Genomic DNA, 17,314 nt, shown 5'->3' with positions numbered 1-17,314 from the left:
TTGGGCAAACTCAGTTGTCATAAAAGCCATCCACCAATCTTGGAGGGGGCAGCAGTTGAATCCCTGGCTCCTGCTATTCAAATATGCAAGGTACGGAGCTCCACATAATCCTTACACAAGTACAGAGTATTTATTTAAACAAATCAAAAAGTCTATTTATAGATTATCGATTGATAAGGTGTCATTTGAGGCAGAATCTATCTCCTGTGAAGTACTGGAAGGCTCCATATCTCTTAAGGTTGTTACGCAAATTTTTGTAAAAACAATGTAAACTCGTTGGAATAGTGGTGATAATGATAAGGAATATAAAAATAAAAGTATACTTCCTTTATTACAAAGTATAAAAAATACAGAACAATGAAAAAAAAGCTGTAAAAAAGGGTATATTGTGGTGCTGAAAAAAATTCTGTAAGTAGCTGGACACATTCAATTACAGCAGTGTGCGTGAAAAATTAACATTCCTTGTCTAAAATTGTGTGTTTATTCTAAGCAAGTATTTTTTGAGCTTCCAGAGATTCTTCTTCTATGACAACCAAAACCAACAATGAGCTAATCAGATCCTTATATTTATTCTAAAATTCAGATTTTTCTCTCTGCAAAAGCAAGGCCACAGATGGTGTTTTTTACATACTACCAATATGGGGTACGGTTTTCAGGCTTCAGTTCAGTTCTATACATATCATTCTTAAAAATTCAAATTGAAAATAAAAATAAAATAAAATATATAATTACTTAAAGGCTGAAATATTTAGAAAATTTGATTCAATAAATTCAATTCAATCGTCAATAAACTTTTCAGTCAAATATGTTTTAGAGACATTTTACTCTGCAAAGTACTACACTTCAACTACAAATGGAGTGGTTCATTTTAAACCCATTGTCGTTCATAAATGCAAAACCATACAAAGCTCCATACATTTGTACTGATTGCAGTAAAAGGTAATCTATTTTGCTGTTGAGCCCTTGTTTTATGCTTTAAATGTGAAGCGGATTGTTGTGCTTATGGGACCTTATCAACCCCACCGTTCCTGTCATCTGTCCTAACAGCCGTAGGAAGGCTCTTGGTAGTTGCCATGCTGTTGTGGTATAAAAACAGGAGTGCATCCAAACTTTCTGAGGGGATGTTATCTCTTTGCCGGTACACAGTGTCCATTCTATCCTGAGCGTAGTCCTGTGCTACATGACCTGCCACGGCAGGGGCAGCCAGGTGGGCACGTGCCACGTCGGCCAATAGCAGAAACTGTACTGCTTTTGTCCTCCACCACTGCAGGGGATTCACTCCCAGTCAAGCCCCTTTGTCAGCTCTAAAGACAGTCATCTCCACGTCTACAGAGTCCTCTATGGAGCTTTGTGTACTCTGGGGGCAGAGCAGAACAGATCTCCCAGCAGGAACTCCATACCCTTGGCCTCTCCTACATCGCCCTCGACTTCATCTGCGATCTTTCTGAAGTTGATTGGGCCTGATTCTTTGATGCGTTTGCTCCTCCGCAGATGGTTGCCCTCTGATTCTGGTGACCCAGGGGAGGGGCTCCTCTTAATCGGCTAATGCTTTTTGCTTTGCCTCCTCCTATCTTCCTTGACAATTCTGATGGCTTCTTTCTTAAGCCAATCAAAAGTGGCTACCTGTTCCTAGAAAACACATAAATAAACAGTTCTATTAGTACAGGAAAGGGAGCACCCAGGTGGGTCCCTGGGTCACTGCACACTCGCTCCCCGAGCGCCGCTCATGGGATGGGCCCATTGTGGGGCTAAAAGGGGAATTTCCTTGATTCCTAAACAACAGTCCAGTGCTTGCATGTTAGCACACTTAAACCACTTGCTAATGCCTGTCCAAAAACTTGTACAGCTTGTACAACAACTGATAATTTTCTTCATAAAAACCCAAGAACTGCAAAAATAATAACTTGGGCTAATTGCAATTTAAAAAGTTTCAAGTAATCACAATTCATCTTGAAGGAAATATTAGCATCTAAAGAGGATAGGTACAAATCTTCAGCATCTTTTAAAGTAAAAACATCTGTTTTACCTTATTGTTAGTTTCTTTCTGTCTTATGTTGTTTGTTGTTTCAGACATTTTAACTTCACCCACCTTCTCCTCCATGAATCCCAGGCCGTGGAACTGGGGGTCGAGGGAGCACGCCACACAGAGAGCTCTGTTGACCGCGGGGTTGTCGTAGCAGTTGGCCAAGCTCCGCCTCACCATCCTTTTTACCTCCTTCAGAACTGATGATGAATCTTCTGGTCGGGTGATGAGATGGCGAGACAGCAGTCCAGTGGAATAGGTTTAATTAGAGACAGACGGAGAAAGGCTTCTTTGGCAAGAGTTTGACAGGCGACATGCAGAGGTTTGAGGACCAAACACAGCTCCTCCAGAACCTTCCATTCAGAATGTAAGGAGAAGATGCTTGTTGAGATGGTGGAGTTTGTTTGAGAGCACAAAGACAAACTTGAGTCTGAAGGACTGCTGTCTTCGGACAAATCCTCCTCCTTGATCTCTTTTATTATATCACAGAAAAGGCTTTTATGTTTGATGAGTATGCTAAGGGGTACAGCTTATTTCAGGTTGGTCGACTATGAGCCCATGAACTCAGGTCCGTCTGTTCTTCTCTCGTCAAAGTCTGCAAGCGGCTCTGGGCGAGATGCTGATATGAGCTTTTGCTTTGAGCTGGTGGATGGAGCAGGCTTGAGAGAAAACTGTGGAACTGGTTAAGCGTTTTGGAAATTACATTATGTGACATAACTTCTTCAATGCAGCTCTGCAAAGCGCTGAAGAAACACGGCACTGTCTGCAGTTCTTCGTTAGAATGGACATGCTCCCAGCAAGATGGTTCATCAGGGGAGTCCTCCGTCTCCAGAAACGTTGTTGAGTTTGGAGGAGAGACGCATCCTGCCTCGGCATCTTTCTCTGTTGGCACCAGCCTGATCTTTTTCCTTCCTTCCCCTCCAAACAAGAGCAGATTAGGCTGAGAAATTCCCCATTCCTGTGCCATGGCTTTCACTTGGGCCTCCACCAACCGAAGGCTGCAATGTCTCACTCCACTCCATCTCAGCCTTTGTGTTCCTCGGGCAAGATTATGAAAGCTAAAATTGCGGTCTATGTAGTGTGCCCATAGTGTGAGGTACCGTTGAGTGTTGCCCTGCCCACTGTGAAACCAAATGTCCACACTTAAAGTGACAAAGTGAGGAACTTCCCTGCCGTGACTGGAAGGTTGCCCGCGTACCCTGGGCTCAAACTCGAGGGGAGCAGCGTGGTCATATACTTTCTCTTTGTTTCCCGTTTTCATCCTCAGCAGTTGAGCCAAGTTCATTTTGCCTTTGCTGTGTTGTTCTTTCAGGAGGTCCTCCAGCAGGAAGGGTGATGGCAGCTCCTTGCAGGAGGGCTTGAGTGTATGGATCAGTTGTTTGAAGCCCCCCCCCCCCCTCCAACTATAGCAGGGGGCTGGAGATCTGTGATCAAAAAGCTTGTGATGGCATCTGTCATTTAAGCAGACAGACCGCTTGTAACCATCGGTGGCCGAGAGCGTCCCTGACCTGTTGAGAAATTGACAATTCTTTCATTTCTGAGGGAGAGTCAACACATTTAAGCTTTTAACACATTTATTAAATACAGTGTAGACATTTTGTCATGCCAGATGGTTAAACCTCGGTTAAATAAGGTAAATCCTTGAGTTTCACCACTTTATAATAAGTGTTATTTCACAAACTTCCAATTGAAAACATCCATCACAATGAATAGCCTTCTTGGTAGCTAAATTTATTTGCAGAGAACAGAGCAGAACAATTTGTACATTAGTATGAAGCAGTGGCCAGACGTACTCACCTACACATTGATCCTTGTTGCTGTCACGTGGTCTGATGTGATGTTTGTTCGCCAAGTGCTTTTGGAGGTCTGCTGCTTCCCCAGCACAGTTCACCTCTTTCACCTCACCTCTTGTTCTGGTCAAGCGGTCGACCAGTTGGGTCGGGCTCACCTGAGTCGTAAGAGGCATTCGTGTGGGAAATTGTTGACACGTCAGTGATGACAGGCATGGGGCTCTGCGACTGGCTGTGGTCTGACCAGAGAAAGGTGCTGTTGGGCTCTGGGAGTGTGACTCACAAATGTGAGTGTTAATCCAAATTAACTAATTAAATCAACTTGACTAAAAGTCAGGTAGCATTAAAACACACAAAGTGAAAAAAATGTAATTTGAAGGGACACGTTACTAAAATTTGAACTACCCACCTCATCCAGGTGGATTTATTTTCATCAGAAGCATCAACATAGATGAAAGCAGCATCTTCTCTAATCTAGAGATAGAAGTGTGTCAGCGATATTTTGATCTGCTCTTCTATCAGTTCAATATTAATATTTTGCAGTTCATACTGATTACTTGTAAAAAAAAAACCTGAGTTTACACAAAGTGGTCTACTTACAGCCCAGGAATATTTGAGATTGGTTGGCATCTGTCCCCTGCACAGTTCTCCTACAAAGGGTCCAAAAGTGACGCCTTGCTGGAGGTGACAATTGGCGTATAGTTTCATCTCCCCCATTGACTCTCCACTGGATGGTTCGGACATTCCAGAGTCGATGTTTCCACACAGGCGCAGGCACAAAGGCAGTGACAGGACAGCTCGGGATGGTCCACCTTGCAGCCACGGATCCCCTGGTGGCTGCGCCGCATCTGGGATGTAATTCTGATTGGAAGAATCCTGGAGAAGCGGAACTTTGTCCAAGAATTCTTCATGATTCAAACAGAAAGCTAGGAAATAAAATTAGATAATGTTGGATGTTTTATTATCAGTACTGCCTTCCTTAAGACATTTTTACCATGTTTGTTGTTTTAGGAATTTGAGTATTATTATATTAGTATTATACAACACGATAGTGAATCCACAACTACATGCTTGTTATGCAAGCATTATTTGTAGCAAATGCAGAAGCGTTGGTTTCATTGAAATTTGTTCAATACCAGAAAAAAAAACAATCACCAGCTGCAGACACAGCACCCACAGCCCCTCTTCCTTATTTCTGGGGACTTCAACCATGCACCTCCTTTAGCTGCTCTGCCAAGATACACCCAGTATGCGACCTGCCCCACCAGAGACAATAAAACACTAGACTTATTCTACGCCAACACCAAGGAGGTCTAGAGTGCATAATCCCTCCCACCACTGGGCAGAGCTGACCTGCATCCTGCATCTCCTGCCTGTGTATAAACCTGTAGTACACAGGCAGCCGGTGGTGCCCGTACAGTGAAGAGGCTGAGAGCGAGGAGGCTCTCAGGGACTGCTTTAACACGGAGCTCTGTGACCCACATGGGGAGGACATTAATGCAATCACAGACTGTGTAACAGGCTACATCATTTTTGGCTGGGAAAACACGGTTCCCTCCAGGTTTGTACGGTGTTTCACCAACACCAAGCCGTGGGTCACCCCTGATATTAAAGCTCTGTTAAAGGAGAAGAGGAGAGCGTTTGAATCAGGGGACAGGGAGGAGCTGAGGAGGAAAATCCGTGAGGGGAAGTCCAGCTACAGGAGGAAGATGGAGGAGCAGCTGCAGCAGAACAATGTGAGTGAGGTGTGGAGGAGCCTGAAAACTATCTCTGGCTTCAAAACACCACACCCACAGGCTGAGGGGGACCTGAGCTGGGTCAATGAGCTGAACTCATACTTTAATAGGTTTGACCAAGCAGACCCCCCTCCACCTAGCAGCTGCTTCCACACTGTCTGACACCTGGACCACCCCCCACAGTCCCTCACACCTTTACACAAAGCCCGGCTCCATCAGCCCTGCAGTACCAGCAACACTCCTCCACTTCACACCACCCTGATACTGAGACACTCCTTCAACCCCTGTCCTTCTCCAGCACCCAGGTGAGAAAAGAGCTCAGGAAGATCAAGGCCAGGAAATCAGCTGGACCAGACGGCATCAGCTCCAGACTCCTGAAGTCCTCAGCAGGTGATCTGTGTGGCGTTATGGAGCATGTCCTCAACCTGAGCCTCAAGCTGAGGGTGGTACCACGGCTCTGGATGCCTGGTACCAGTACCCAAGACACCGTACGCCAAAGACCTCAGCAGCTTCAGACCAGTGGCTCTGACATCACACCCGATGAAGACACTGGAGAGACTGGTTCTGGTTCACCCGCTGCAGTTCCCCCACCGACACGGCATAGGAGTAGAGGATGCTGTCCTCCTCCTCCTCCTCATACATCAAGCTCTTTCTCACCTGGACGTGATCTGTGAGGATCATCTTCTTTGATTTCTCCAGTGCCTTCAGCATCATCCAGTGTTCCATTCTTAAACACAAACTGGAGGGGGCTGGTGTGGACCTCCCTCTTACAGAGTGGATGATGGACAACCTCACAAGCAGGCCACTATTTGTGAGAGCTAAGGACTGTTGTGAGATGAAATTTCCCCATCGTGGGACTATTAAAGGCCTTCTCATTCTTTACCGTTGTACGTCCCTCAGGCATTTTTGCACTTAAACAACTTTAGACGTGCCCAGAACTACCAAGCATGTAATTACTTCCACGATATTAACCCTTTAAATGTCAGTTTAACTATTAGAAGTACACTATTTATATTTTTTTACTATTGTAACTATTTTTTCCACATAATAAGTAAAAGGAGAAAAGGATTTTTGGTGGTAATTAGTGTTGGATATATAAAACATCAACACCAAAATTGGTCTGACTGCATAGTATTTTTATGCAGAGCCAGATACTCCCTCAATGTTTTTTTAATCTCCCTGCAATTAAACTATAAAACTATTTATTCTGTAATATCAGGATTTCATCTTGAAGAAAAGTAGTGAAATTTTACATTTTGCCTGTATTCCACCAGATTCAACCACTTTCCCATTGTAGGCTGATCATACAACGGTAAAGATCCCGAAAAACTAATACAACCAATGTGTTAAGCTGACATATCCAAGACTCTAATCACCACCAAACCCCAACCTCCCACTATTTAGTTTTGGGGACAAAAAACATTTGTTAAAAAAACGGTACTTCTAATAGTAAAACTATTGTGCGTGGCAAAAAAGCCACGAGGATAATTTATTTTCGGAGGGATAATGCCGTAAACCTTTGCACATTTTGCATATACTCTTCTTGAAGCGTGACTTTGTGAGGAACTCACCTTGAGTCTCATACAAGGATTCGGGGGTCGTGGACGAAGAAGCTTCAAGTAAATCTACGCGATGCCGAACTTTCAGGTGATTTCTCAAATTCGTGGTGCTTCCACCTTTTGACAATATGGTTTTTCGACACAGACGACAAACGGCTTGTCCAGGGTTCAAAGGCTGTCCGTTCTCATCAGCTTTAAAACCGAAGGACACCCACACGATGGATTTGCCTCCTGGTTTAGAGACGAGGTCCATGCCTTTGCTCCGCCTCTGCTCTTCTGCAGGTTCGCGCTGGCTGCAGCGCTGCAAGGAGACTTGGGAGAAGTCTCGCGAGTTCTCCTCGCGACAAACGAGACAATATTTTTATGAAATCGCTCGGATTTGTTTTGACATTTGGCTTCACCGCCACAACAAAATGTCTCTTAAAAATCATTTGATTTTATGTCAACCCAATATGTATTACAACCCCACTCTATGTACTCAATTTCTATGCTTTACGTGTTTCTAAATGGACAAACGAAAAAACACTGCGACGGCTCAAGGTTGCCAGGTTGTTTTGGTTATAGACGCGCATAAACGTATACTTTATGATCTGCATACTCCAAGTAGTAGAACATAAAAATATAAAAATAAATAAAATATTGTTATATATTACATATGTTTTGTGGCTTTTCTTTTTATATTCCATTTATAGCAGGCATTTCTTTTTTCATTAAATACAATTAGTGCTGTGTAACGATTACACATGTCTTTTCAAATATATTAGAATTGCATTAATTTTTTTTGTTGAAATCTAGGTTTATTATTCTGATTTGTTAAATCGCCCTTACATTTGCTATATAATTTTTAAAAATCAAATTACCATGAATTGTAACAAATAATCAGCCTTCTTATTTTGAACAGTCATTTTTATACAACATAAAATGTCATCTGTGAATGCTATTCAAGGGTGCATTTAATAAAAAAAAATTATATTATGGTGCATTCGATCTCTGCTGCTGATTTCGTCTTTTATTACATTTCAACAGACGTGAAGCCTTCAGGTCTGGCAACTCGCGGATGACGGACTGACACCCACAGTTTGGTGTTTGGCTGTGATGTCAGGCACGTATGACTTCAGCTCTTACACACATCTCAGTAAGCAGATGCCAATCCCACACGTCGGCTCTGGAGCTGCTTTAGAATTCAGGTAGGAAATCGTCACAACGTGTATCTGCATCGTGGTAGTGTTGAAGTCGCATTGGCTCGTTTTTATCACACTTTAGTAGCAGGCTCAGTTTCAGGGTTAGCGGTTAGCTCGGTGCTAGCCTTCGCCAAAAACATTGTGACCTCAACGGGCTTCCGTAGCATGCTGCCTCCTTCGTGGGGAGGTAGCTGTTGTCATAGAGACCCCACTCACTCAAGTCATCGATGGCAGAAACAAACGCTTTAAGCAGCTATATAAAGAGCAAAGGAAACACGCAGACTTAAAAGAAAACGCACAGAAAATGGCTTCTTGTTTGGTGCCCGACTTCCCGGCCGTCGTGGTGGCTCTGGAGCATTTAAGAGAGCTGGATAAGGAACTGAAAGAGGAGGCGCTGCCGTTCGGACCTGACACCTGCCTCCATCTCACTACAATAGCTGCAGCCATCACTAAGCTGGAGACAGACCGCCGCGCTGCCCATGAACATTTAGAGGTGAAGACAATAGAGAACAGCAAGCTGAGGCACCAGATCAATAATTTCCGTGAACGACTGAGAGAGGAAATCGAGGCTGACGTCGCAGCAGCCCGAGCGTCTAATGCTGAAGAGATAGAGAAGCTGCAGACAGAGCTCAGCTCTGTCTCCCAGTTACAAGAAGCTGCTGTGAAAAAGCAGGAAGCTTTCCTATACAGAAATGAAGCATTGTATCCTGAACGTGAACAGGTGAAGGCTGACCACCAGGAGGTCATTTCTGTTCTGAACGATCAAATCACCTTAAAATATAGCTTGCAAACGCGGCTGGATGAGACACTGGCGCGGATAGAGGAGCTGAAGTCACGCATCGCTTCTGCAGAGCAGCACACAACAACACTACAGCAGGAAACTGCGCTGCAGAGAGAGGAGTTCACAATGAAGAAACGCAACTTGTCCGAAGAAGCGCGTGAGACTGACGTTAAAATTCAGCAGCAGAAGCAGGCGATCGATTTTATCCGAAAAGAGCTCGAAGGGGTCGCTGACCAGAAGCAAGAAGTGTGTAATCATCTGGGGAAGCTCATGGTCGAGGTGGCCAGACAGGAGAGCAGTGTGAAAAGACTGACGGCATGTCGGTGGCAGTTAGAGAAAAAGCTAAAAGGCGAGGCTCAAAGGCACCGAGACTTGAGGCAGCAGAGTGAAGCAGTGAGGAGACGCTTGTGTGAGATGGAAGAAGCCTTTAACTCTGCCTTCCAGCAGCTTGAGGAAGACATTGCCACAGAGGAACGCAAAATAGACAAGGGCCGAGCGACGGGTCTGCCCCTGATGGAGTCCCAGGCTCAGATCAGCGAGATCTTCAAGCGGCAGCATGATAAGGAAAACAAGGTGAAGGCGAAGCATTTCTACACGTCACAGAAGCTGCTGCAGTCCAAGCAGCAGCTGGAGCAGTGCATTTCCTCTGTAGTCGAACACAGCCATGAGATCAAAGAGATGGAAAAGCAGATTAGAGAACTGCTGGAAGCTGGATTGATCCACAAGCGAGTGTTTGACAGCAGCCGGGAAGCGTTGTGCAGCGACATAGATGCAGAGAAGAAGAACGTCAGTTATGTAGAGGAGGAGAGGAGGCGGCTAAGTAGACTTCTGGAGGAGGCCAACATAAAGCATGAAGAGTATGTGACGTCGATGACCTTTGACCTCGCCGGCATCAGGAGAAGATACATGGAGCTGCAGCAGGAGGAGGCCGCACTCCTGCAGTGTCGCCCCGAGAGTGCGGATGCTAAACTGCTGATGAGCCAAGTCACCCAGTCTGAGGTGAAGTACAGGCGCGTGGAGTCGGAGCAGCACCAGGAGATAGAACAGTGCGCTGCCAAGATAGAGGTCCTGGTGTCAAGCAACGAGGAGAACCAAAAGGATGTGGAGCAGCAAGAGGAGCTGCTGAAGGAGGTGGAGGCCAGAATGAGCGAGAGGCAGAGCAGGTACCGCAGGCTCGAAGCGCTGCACTCCGAGCTGGGCTCCAAGAGGTCCCAGGTGGACCTGTCGATCCAGCGGCTCAAAGCGGAAACCAGCACGTTGCTTCAGCCCAGAGAACAGATGAAGGCTGAACTGGAAGACCTCCAGGCGAGTCACATGGACGTGCTCAAAAGACAGGCCACCGAGCTGAGAGCTGTGGAGATCAGCGTCTACGACGACAGAGTGAAACTGGAGCAGGTGAGCGTGGAGAACAGCCGGCTGCACCTCTGTGTGCGGCGGATGACGGAGGACGTCGGCAGAGCCAGGCTGGACAGGGACCGGTACCGGCAGGAGGTCCACGAGTGCGACCGGGACACAGCGGCCTCGCGTGAGCGTCTACGGGAAGCCTGGGAGGAGGATTTACTGCTGACTCAGCGCTATCAGAGGAGCAGTGGCGCGGCGTTGACCTCCGCGAGCGCTTTGCTGAGTCATCTGAAGACCAGAAGACAACAGCTGGGAGACGTCAGCTCGCTCCTCCACCAACAGATGTTGGAGTTCAGCAAGCGGCTGGGAGACAAAACAAATGTAGTCCAGCACAGCTGAGCTGATAACAATGACTCAGCATCACATAGACAGGAATGTTTGCGGACGTGTGACCACTTTCAAAAAGCTCAAATCAAGAGCATCAAGAGAAGAGGACATTTAAATGCGCAAATATTAGACACTGATGAGATTCAATTTTGAGGTTTGATGAGTTAAAAAGCACTGACCTACTGACACAGTAACAGTATAATATACATAATAGTAGTTTTAGTACACTTTATTTTTACATGCATGGTTTTGGTTCTTACATATTTTACAACTCAATAAAATCACCTTTTGACGGAAGATACCAGTAGAAGTAATGGATGTAATACATCTCTGTAGGTGGCTCCATTTGACTGGTCTGTGGTTTATGTTTAGAGGTGCGCACTTTCTTGAGCTCTTTTATATGTCATACAGTTTAATGTAATTCAATTATTGTTGAGCAAACAATAAACTCCAGCGTGACAGAGCCCTGGCTGTCAAACTGGTCCAAGGTAAGTCAATGCTTTGAGCTGGTGTTTCATTCTTTCATTGTTGTATTAATAATCAATACTTTTGTCTGAAGTGAGTGAGTGTGTGTTTGTTTTTTCTCCCTCCAGACTTGCTGCATTGCTTTGCCTGAAGCCCACTTGTTTCCGGCTGGGTTCCGACCAGCAGATGGCAGAGGGGGCAAGGCTTCTCCCTGCTGTGACCTTGCCCTTCAGTTGCAGGGTCAGACAAGCAGCTGCTGCTACTTCACTCTGAGCAGAAGCACACACACACGCATTCCTGGCGTCTGAGTATAAACAGAAGCGCTGCCCATGTGGATCTGCAGATAAATCCTCAGTTGAGTCCACTGAAGAAGGTAAGTGCCATGAACATGAAGTAGACCTTGCTCTGGGGCTTTAGTCAGTAGATTTGTGGTCATGGTTTTTTATGAGTGTTCTGTTTTGTGCTGATTTCAAAACACTGTGTTCTTTTGTGAGGTGTTATATCACAAACACAGTTGCTCATCAGTACATGTTGTTGTTGACATGTGAAGATATTCTTTATGATTATCATTTATTGTCAGACATTCAGCCGTTTGTTGCTGATCTGTCATTGTTATAAAGGATTGACATTAGTTTCTAATGATTTTAGCCCTAAGGCGGGTCTTCTGAAGAAATGTGCTTAACTTTACAACCAGTACAAAACCACATCTCTCAACTTTACAACACACTGATGTTTAGTTGACACACAGCTTTTGTGAAACGCGATATTTTTAGTACTTACACTTCAAAGTTCAGACAGTGTTAACTGCTCAGCCAAAAACCTATGTTGTTTTCTCCAGTGTAGGTACAAAGAAACTAAAGAGAAACTAAATAGGTGTATGATCATCTGTATCTGTAATCTCTAACTGATTGTGATAGGCATTTACTGTGATTTAACAGTATGACAGTGGCCAAATATCCTCTTATGTAATGTCTATATGTAGGAAACACTGCTGCCCTTTGATCCATCTTGAAGAAAATCAAGATCGTAGCCACATCCAGACACCCAGTTGGAAAGTATGATCTAACATAACATGGCAGTAGTAGTAGTGATAGCAGGTTCCTATGCTGTGTTTTGATTGTTAGTGGTGGCACATGTGGGACATTAAGATCGGGGACTGGATTGAATCTTAAGTCTACTACATATTAAGACACAGTGTACAAGAGATTTAGTTGATGGAAAAAAAATTACCAGACGATTCAGCTGTTACAAGTTTAAAAGTTCAACAACAAACGCACACATACAGAATCGTCCCACGCCCATTGTAATGCACCAAGGCAGCTGCTCCTCCATGTGGAAATGTCAGAAGGGCTCTGAAGGACGGAGTGACACAACTCCCACTCATACCGCACAGGATCTCTCCTCTGTTGTAATCTGTTCAGCCTGGAACCACAAGTGGTTGATCACAGGCTCACACCACCTTCAGAGCCACCTACACAGGTTCTCTGCCTTCATACATTTGCGCTGAAGACATCCTGCACTTTAGTCCCTTGCTGGACTGGTGCTATAACAATTAAAATTAAATTTGCTGAGACCTGCACAATCTGACTTCTGTGTCTGTCACCTTGCGAGAGTGGAAAATTCAACCACTTCCTGTGCTGTGTGTGTATAGACCTCATCGTATCATCTTGAGACTTTTTAATATAAACTACAGTCTGACAATCAGAAGTCACTGTATCATATCATAACAGTCTGATGAATAGCTTTATTTAAATGTATCCGTTATCCCTTCAGATAAGTACAGCGTGCTGTGTTGAAAGCAATAGTGGGCACAGTTACAAAGTGTACTCACAGTGACCTAGGTGTTGTTACACTTGAGAAAGAAATAATTGCAACATACACCCACTCACCGTCAGTACATTGGGTCAGTCATGCCGTCATTGTGCTGTTGTGTTCTGCAGATGTTAGAAATCATTAACGTCTCTCTGAGGTTCACATAGAGATTGCTTTCAACCCTTTTTTTTGTATTTTGTCCATGAGATTATGAATCAGTCGGATGTGACCCTGTGCACACTGTACAGTATCTCCCTCTCGCTCTCTCTCACCGGCACATGACTTGTAATACTCTATTTGGCCTGATGACGTATGTGCTCCCCCCACCCCCCTCCGGGTCTGAGCTTTATTCAGAAGCAGCGAGCGGTGAGAAATCAGATGTCTGTGTTTACAAGGAGACACATTTGTCAGTCTCCTGTTGCAGTGACATTTTAGCCTAGCCAGGAAGCAGAAATACGCTGAGTAACGTACAGTCCAGTGTTTGTTAGTGGCAGTGGTGTCTGAAAGGAGGAGTTGAAGAGATTTTATTGCAGTGCAGGTGGGGCATAGTTGTGGACGGAGATGGAGACTATAGGTAAGAAACATATTCTGTGTGTGTGTGTGTGTGTGTGTGTGTGTGTGTGTGTGTGTGTGTGTGTGTGTGTGTGTGTGTGTGTGTGTGTGTGTGTGTGTGTGTGTGTGTGTGTGTGTGTGTGTGTGTGTGTGTGTGTGGATGATTGGTTGGTTTTGGTTGGTTCTAGATCAGTGATGGAAGCTGTGACAGTGGGCCAGTCTATGCTATGTAAGAATGTGTATGAATATGGACACCTATAGTGTTTATAGTGATCTCCATGTGTAACCTGCTTCCCGTTTTTTTTCACACGCGCACTGAAGTGGTTTTAATAGTAAAGAGGCAAATGTCCATTTATAGTCATATAGTTCTGGTCTAGAGGAAACCAGGAGAAATTGCTTATTAATATTCACAGCAGCAATAAGTAAACAAGAGTAAATAAATAACACAAAAACTGAGGTTTTAGTCTTTTAAATAACTTGTGTTTTGTGTGTTACCATAACTGTTTGTAACATTTTGGAAGGCCTGTCTTGCTCAAGCCTTCTGAGCAGAGTCAACTTGACCCACTTTGGTTTGGCCTGCTGCAGTTCATAGAGCTCTCATAAACAAACAGGCAGCACATTAAATACTTATGGAGTCACTGAGTGGAGCACCAGATGGTGAGTGTGTGCATTTAAATGTGACACCACTAATTAACAACAGAGTGACCTCTACAGAGTTAATCCTGTCATTTAAAATGGAAAGTTGACCTCCTCTCAAGCTTCATGAGAAAGCAGGATAATGCCTGATAGTACCTGATCATGCAGCAGCATGAAACTTTAATTATGTCGTTTAAAGCTGCAGCTACATGAATGTTTTATTTTAATCAGGGATCGTGTTACTGATTTTACACTGTGCATCTTTAATTCTTTTATTTCCAAATGCTGCTTCTCGAGCATCCACACAGCAGAGCTGTGATCAAAGAACATGCTAAACAGGTGCCAGCACATTCAAAATCCACTTTTTAGACATTTTGGTACATTTATATGACTCTGTGGTTCATGATTACACACCACGCAGAGCTAAACTAAGCAGCCACTGCCGTGTTACAGGGTGCTGTGTGGGCTCAGGTCCTCTAAGGTGTCACACTCTCCAGCTACAACCATGAGGTCCATTCATTGCCAGCCGTTAATGGGCCATTAGCGCATCATTAGCTGCTAGCTTTGGCCATACAACAACAAGCTGGATGCTGTGACCTGTGACCCCTATGATGTCATGCTTGCTTCCAGAAACAGGTGTGGAGATCAACCTTAGGTGCGTCGGTCTCCTAAAACAGCATTTTCCACCAGGGGCTGGAAATACACACTTTGAGAAGGGCAGTGTGGACAATGTACAGGGCTTGTTGGCATGAAAACATACAGACCCCTTATTGAGATACCGAAGTCCAATATTCATTAGTATGAAATAAGTATAAGCACCCTCCCCCAACAAATCATTGTGAGCTGAGACACACCGTTCAAAACGTGAAACTGCTCCATTTTAGTCGGCTGCTGAGTAGAAGGTCAGCAAACACCATTAAGGCATCTGTGAAAAACAACCCTTTCGCCTTTTCATCAGTGTGTCCGATGGGTGGAGGGGCCACCAGGCTGTACAGCGCTCTGGCACAGACCCTCAACGGCAGCTCTCCCCTCCCCCTTTCTCCGTCTACCCTGGAGTGTCATCAGCCTGCAGACACAATTCTGGATCCAGACTTCTGCCAGGTGATACACACTCTTATAGCGTGGCAGATACGCATCTGCCTCCCAAGTGGAATAAATGTCAGGTGTGTTATCTGTGTGGTCCACAGGCACTGAAGGGCTCCCCTGTGTGTCCTCCCGATCCAGCACAGCTGCTTCGACAGTGTGATGAGGCCCTCAAGGAGAGGCCGCCCCGCTTCCCCAGGAAATTCATTCACCTGAGCGACGGCGACCGCAACCCCATCAGAGTGATGCAGTGGAATATACTGGCCCAAGGTACGGCACCCACACACCAGCCACAGTTTAGTGGTGCTCATCATCAGTAGAAAAGTTCAGCCTGTTACGTATGTGAACATTACAATTGTAGCAACACAGTAGTTTGATCAAAGACTTGACACAGACTGTGGAGTGTTGTTGAGTGCTGATGAATTTAAAATGTGTTTCTCCCGTCTCACAGCTCTGGGTGAGGGACTTGACAGTTTTGTCCATTGTCCCCTGGAGGCTCTCAGCTGGTCCCGCAGGAAGTACCTCATTCTAGAGGAGATCCTCACCTACCGACCTCATATCCTGTGTCTGCAGGAGGTCGATCACTATTACGACACCCTCCACCCGGTCCTCGTAAACCTGGGCTACAGCAGCAACTTCTTCCCTAAACCGTGGTCCCCGTGTTTGGATGTGGAGGGCAACAACGGGCCCGACGGCTGCGCACTTTTCTTCGATCAGTCGCGCTTCGAGCTCCTGGACAGCGCGAACATACAACTCTCCGCCATGAGGGTTCCAACCAATCAGGTGGGGTAAATTTCACTCCCCCCAGACGAAGCCACACGAACACAAGCACCCGTAACACACCGCTGTCTCGCCGCAGGTTGCTGTGGTGATGGTGCTCCGCTGCTGCAGCACGGAGCGGTTCCTGTGCGTGGCCGTGACCCACCTGAAGGCTCGGTCCGGCTGGGAGTGGCTCCGCAGTGCCCAGGGCTCTGACCTGCTGCGACACCTGCAGACTCTGGTCCAGAAACACTGCGGTGGATCCACGGGGGAGACCAGCTCTGACATTCCTCTGCTAATATGTGGCGATTTCAACGCTGTCCCGGCTGAGGAGGTCCACCGCCGATTTATGACGTCGCCTCTCGGTTTGGACTCAGCCTATAAGAAGCTGAGCCAAGACGGTCTGACTGAACCAGAGTACACAACATGGAAGATCCGTCCCACAGGGGAATGCTGTACTACTCTTGACTACATTTGGTACAGCAAGGACACACTGAGAGTGGACGCGGTGCTGGAAATGCCCACAGAGGAACAGATTGGACCCAATAGGCTTCCGTCCTTCAGCTATCCTTCTGACCATCTCTCTCTGGTTTGTGATTTTAGCTTTAAGGCAAAGGAGTGAAAAGGAAGTAATGTGAGGACACGGAAAGAAACAGTGGTGTGAGGAGCCAAGTGTTACAGACGGCTCCCGACGGGCTTCACTTCAGAAGCAGGTGTGTGGATGCCACGAGTGAGTTGAAACGTTCGTCAGGAGGCAGTGGAACAGCAGAAATGTGTAATTATTAACTGATGATGTAGAAGTTGCAGCGTTGCACACTGCAACAGTGTGGTCCACTTCCATGAACCTAAACCTCAAGGTTTCCCTGAACTCAATGTATAAAATTGCAACTGCACTAAATGTACCACAAAGCCAACAAATTGCAGTGAGAATAAAGTATTTGATGTTTATGTGACTCTTGAGGCTCTAGTAAAGTTAATGTATATTAAAGTAACATTTCACCTCAATCATACTTGCCCTACAAAGGAGCTATACAGAATGCTTTTGGATTTCTAGTTCAGGTCAATCGAGAACACTTTGCATTTTATGTTATTCAGAGTAACTCATTTCAGAGTTCAGTTCAGTTCAGAGCACAAGAAATGTTTATTCTTGTAATCTAAGGAAACAGACTCCTAAAAAAGGCAGTGGTGAACCACTGAGTCATTGTAGAT

The 17,314-nt window shown here is 45.4% G+C and overlaps 2 protein-coding genes across 8 annotated transcripts; one reads left to right on the top strand and one right to left on the bottom strand.

Moving 5' to 3' along the window:
• Positions 1 to 312: 312 nt before the first annotated feature.
• On the bottom strand, positions 313 to 7,382 carry LOC114862522 (uncharacterized). 5 transcript variants are annotated; one of them, XM_029162950.2, is made up of 6 exons: positions 7,121 to 7,382; positions 4,414 to 4,739; positions 4,223 to 4,287; positions 3,821 to 4,052; positions 2,090 to 3,531; positions 313 to 1,629 (listed from the first exon to the last, which is right to left on the bottom strand). In XM_029162950.2, the coding sequence occupies exons 4-5, from the start codon at positions 3,826 to 3,828 to the stop codon at positions 2,559 to 2,561; spliced, it is 981 nt and encodes a 326-aa protein (XP_029018783.1). In that variant the 5' UTR covers positions 3,829 to 4,052; positions 4,223 to 4,287; positions 4,414 to 4,739; positions 7,121 to 7,382; the 3' UTR covers positions 313 to 1,629; positions 2,090 to 2,558. The 5 variants fall into 3 exon arrangements, with proteins under 5 accessions (XP_029018783.1, XP_029018812.1, XP_029018774.1 ...); XM_029162941.2 differs by having other exon boundaries at positions 3,821 to 3,971; XM_041072548.1 differs by having other exon boundaries at positions 3,821 to 4,287.
• A 777-nt stretch (positions 7,383 to 8,159) lies between these two features.
• LOC114862797 (nocturnin-like) lies at positions 8,160 to 17,058 on the top strand. Of its 3 annotated transcripts, XM_029163500.3 has the most exons (6): positions 8,160 to 8,295; positions 11,392 to 11,636; positions 15,222 to 15,364; positions 15,451 to 15,616; positions 15,798 to 16,129; positions 16,206 to 17,058. In XM_029163500.3, the coding sequence occupies exons 3-6, from the start codon at positions 15,230 to 15,232 to the stop codon at positions 16,725 to 16,727; spliced, it is 1,155 nt and encodes a 384-aa protein (XP_029019333.1). In that variant the 5' UTR covers positions 8,160 to 8,295; positions 11,392 to 11,636; positions 15,222 to 15,229; the 3' UTR covers positions 16,728 to 17,058. The 3 variants fall into 3 exon arrangements, 2 of the variants coding, with proteins under 2 accessions (XP_029019333.1, XP_029019324.1); XM_029163491.3 differs by lacking the exons at positions 8,160 to 8,295; positions 11,392 to 11,636 and adding an exon at positions 11,690 to 13,649; XR_003787062.3 differs by lacking the exons at positions 8,160 to 8,295; positions 15,222 to 15,364; positions 15,451 to 15,616; positions 15,798 to 16,129; positions 16,206 to 17,058 and adding an exon at positions 8,304 to 11,286 and having other exon boundaries at positions 11,392 to 11,635.
• Positions 17,059 to 17,314: the final 256 nt, after the last annotated feature.

The sequence above is a fragment of the Betta splendens genome, chromosome 1, assembly GCF_900634795.4.
Source record: "Betta splendens chromosome 1, fBetSpl5.4, whole genome shotgun sequence".
Lineage (NCBI taxonomy): Eukaryota > Metazoa > Chordata > Actinopteri > Anabantiformes > Osphronemidae > Betta > Betta splendens.
The sequence above is the reverse complement of the archived record's forward strand: the minus strand, read 5'-3'. Positions and strand labels throughout refer to the sequence as shown.

What these genes read in the sequence shown, in the direction of transcription:
- LOC114862797 (XM_029163491.3), top strand. An exon ending in TGGATCCAGACTTCTGCCAG is followed by an intron (nt 15,365 to 15,450) that starts GTGATACACACT and finishes TGTGGTCCACAG; the next exon opens with GCACTGAAGGGCTCCCCTGT. An exon ending in TGAGGGTTCCAACCAATCAG is followed by an intron (nt 16,130 to 16,205) that starts GTGGGGTAAATT and finishes GTCTCGCCGCAG; the next exon opens with GTTGCTGTGGTGATGGTGCT.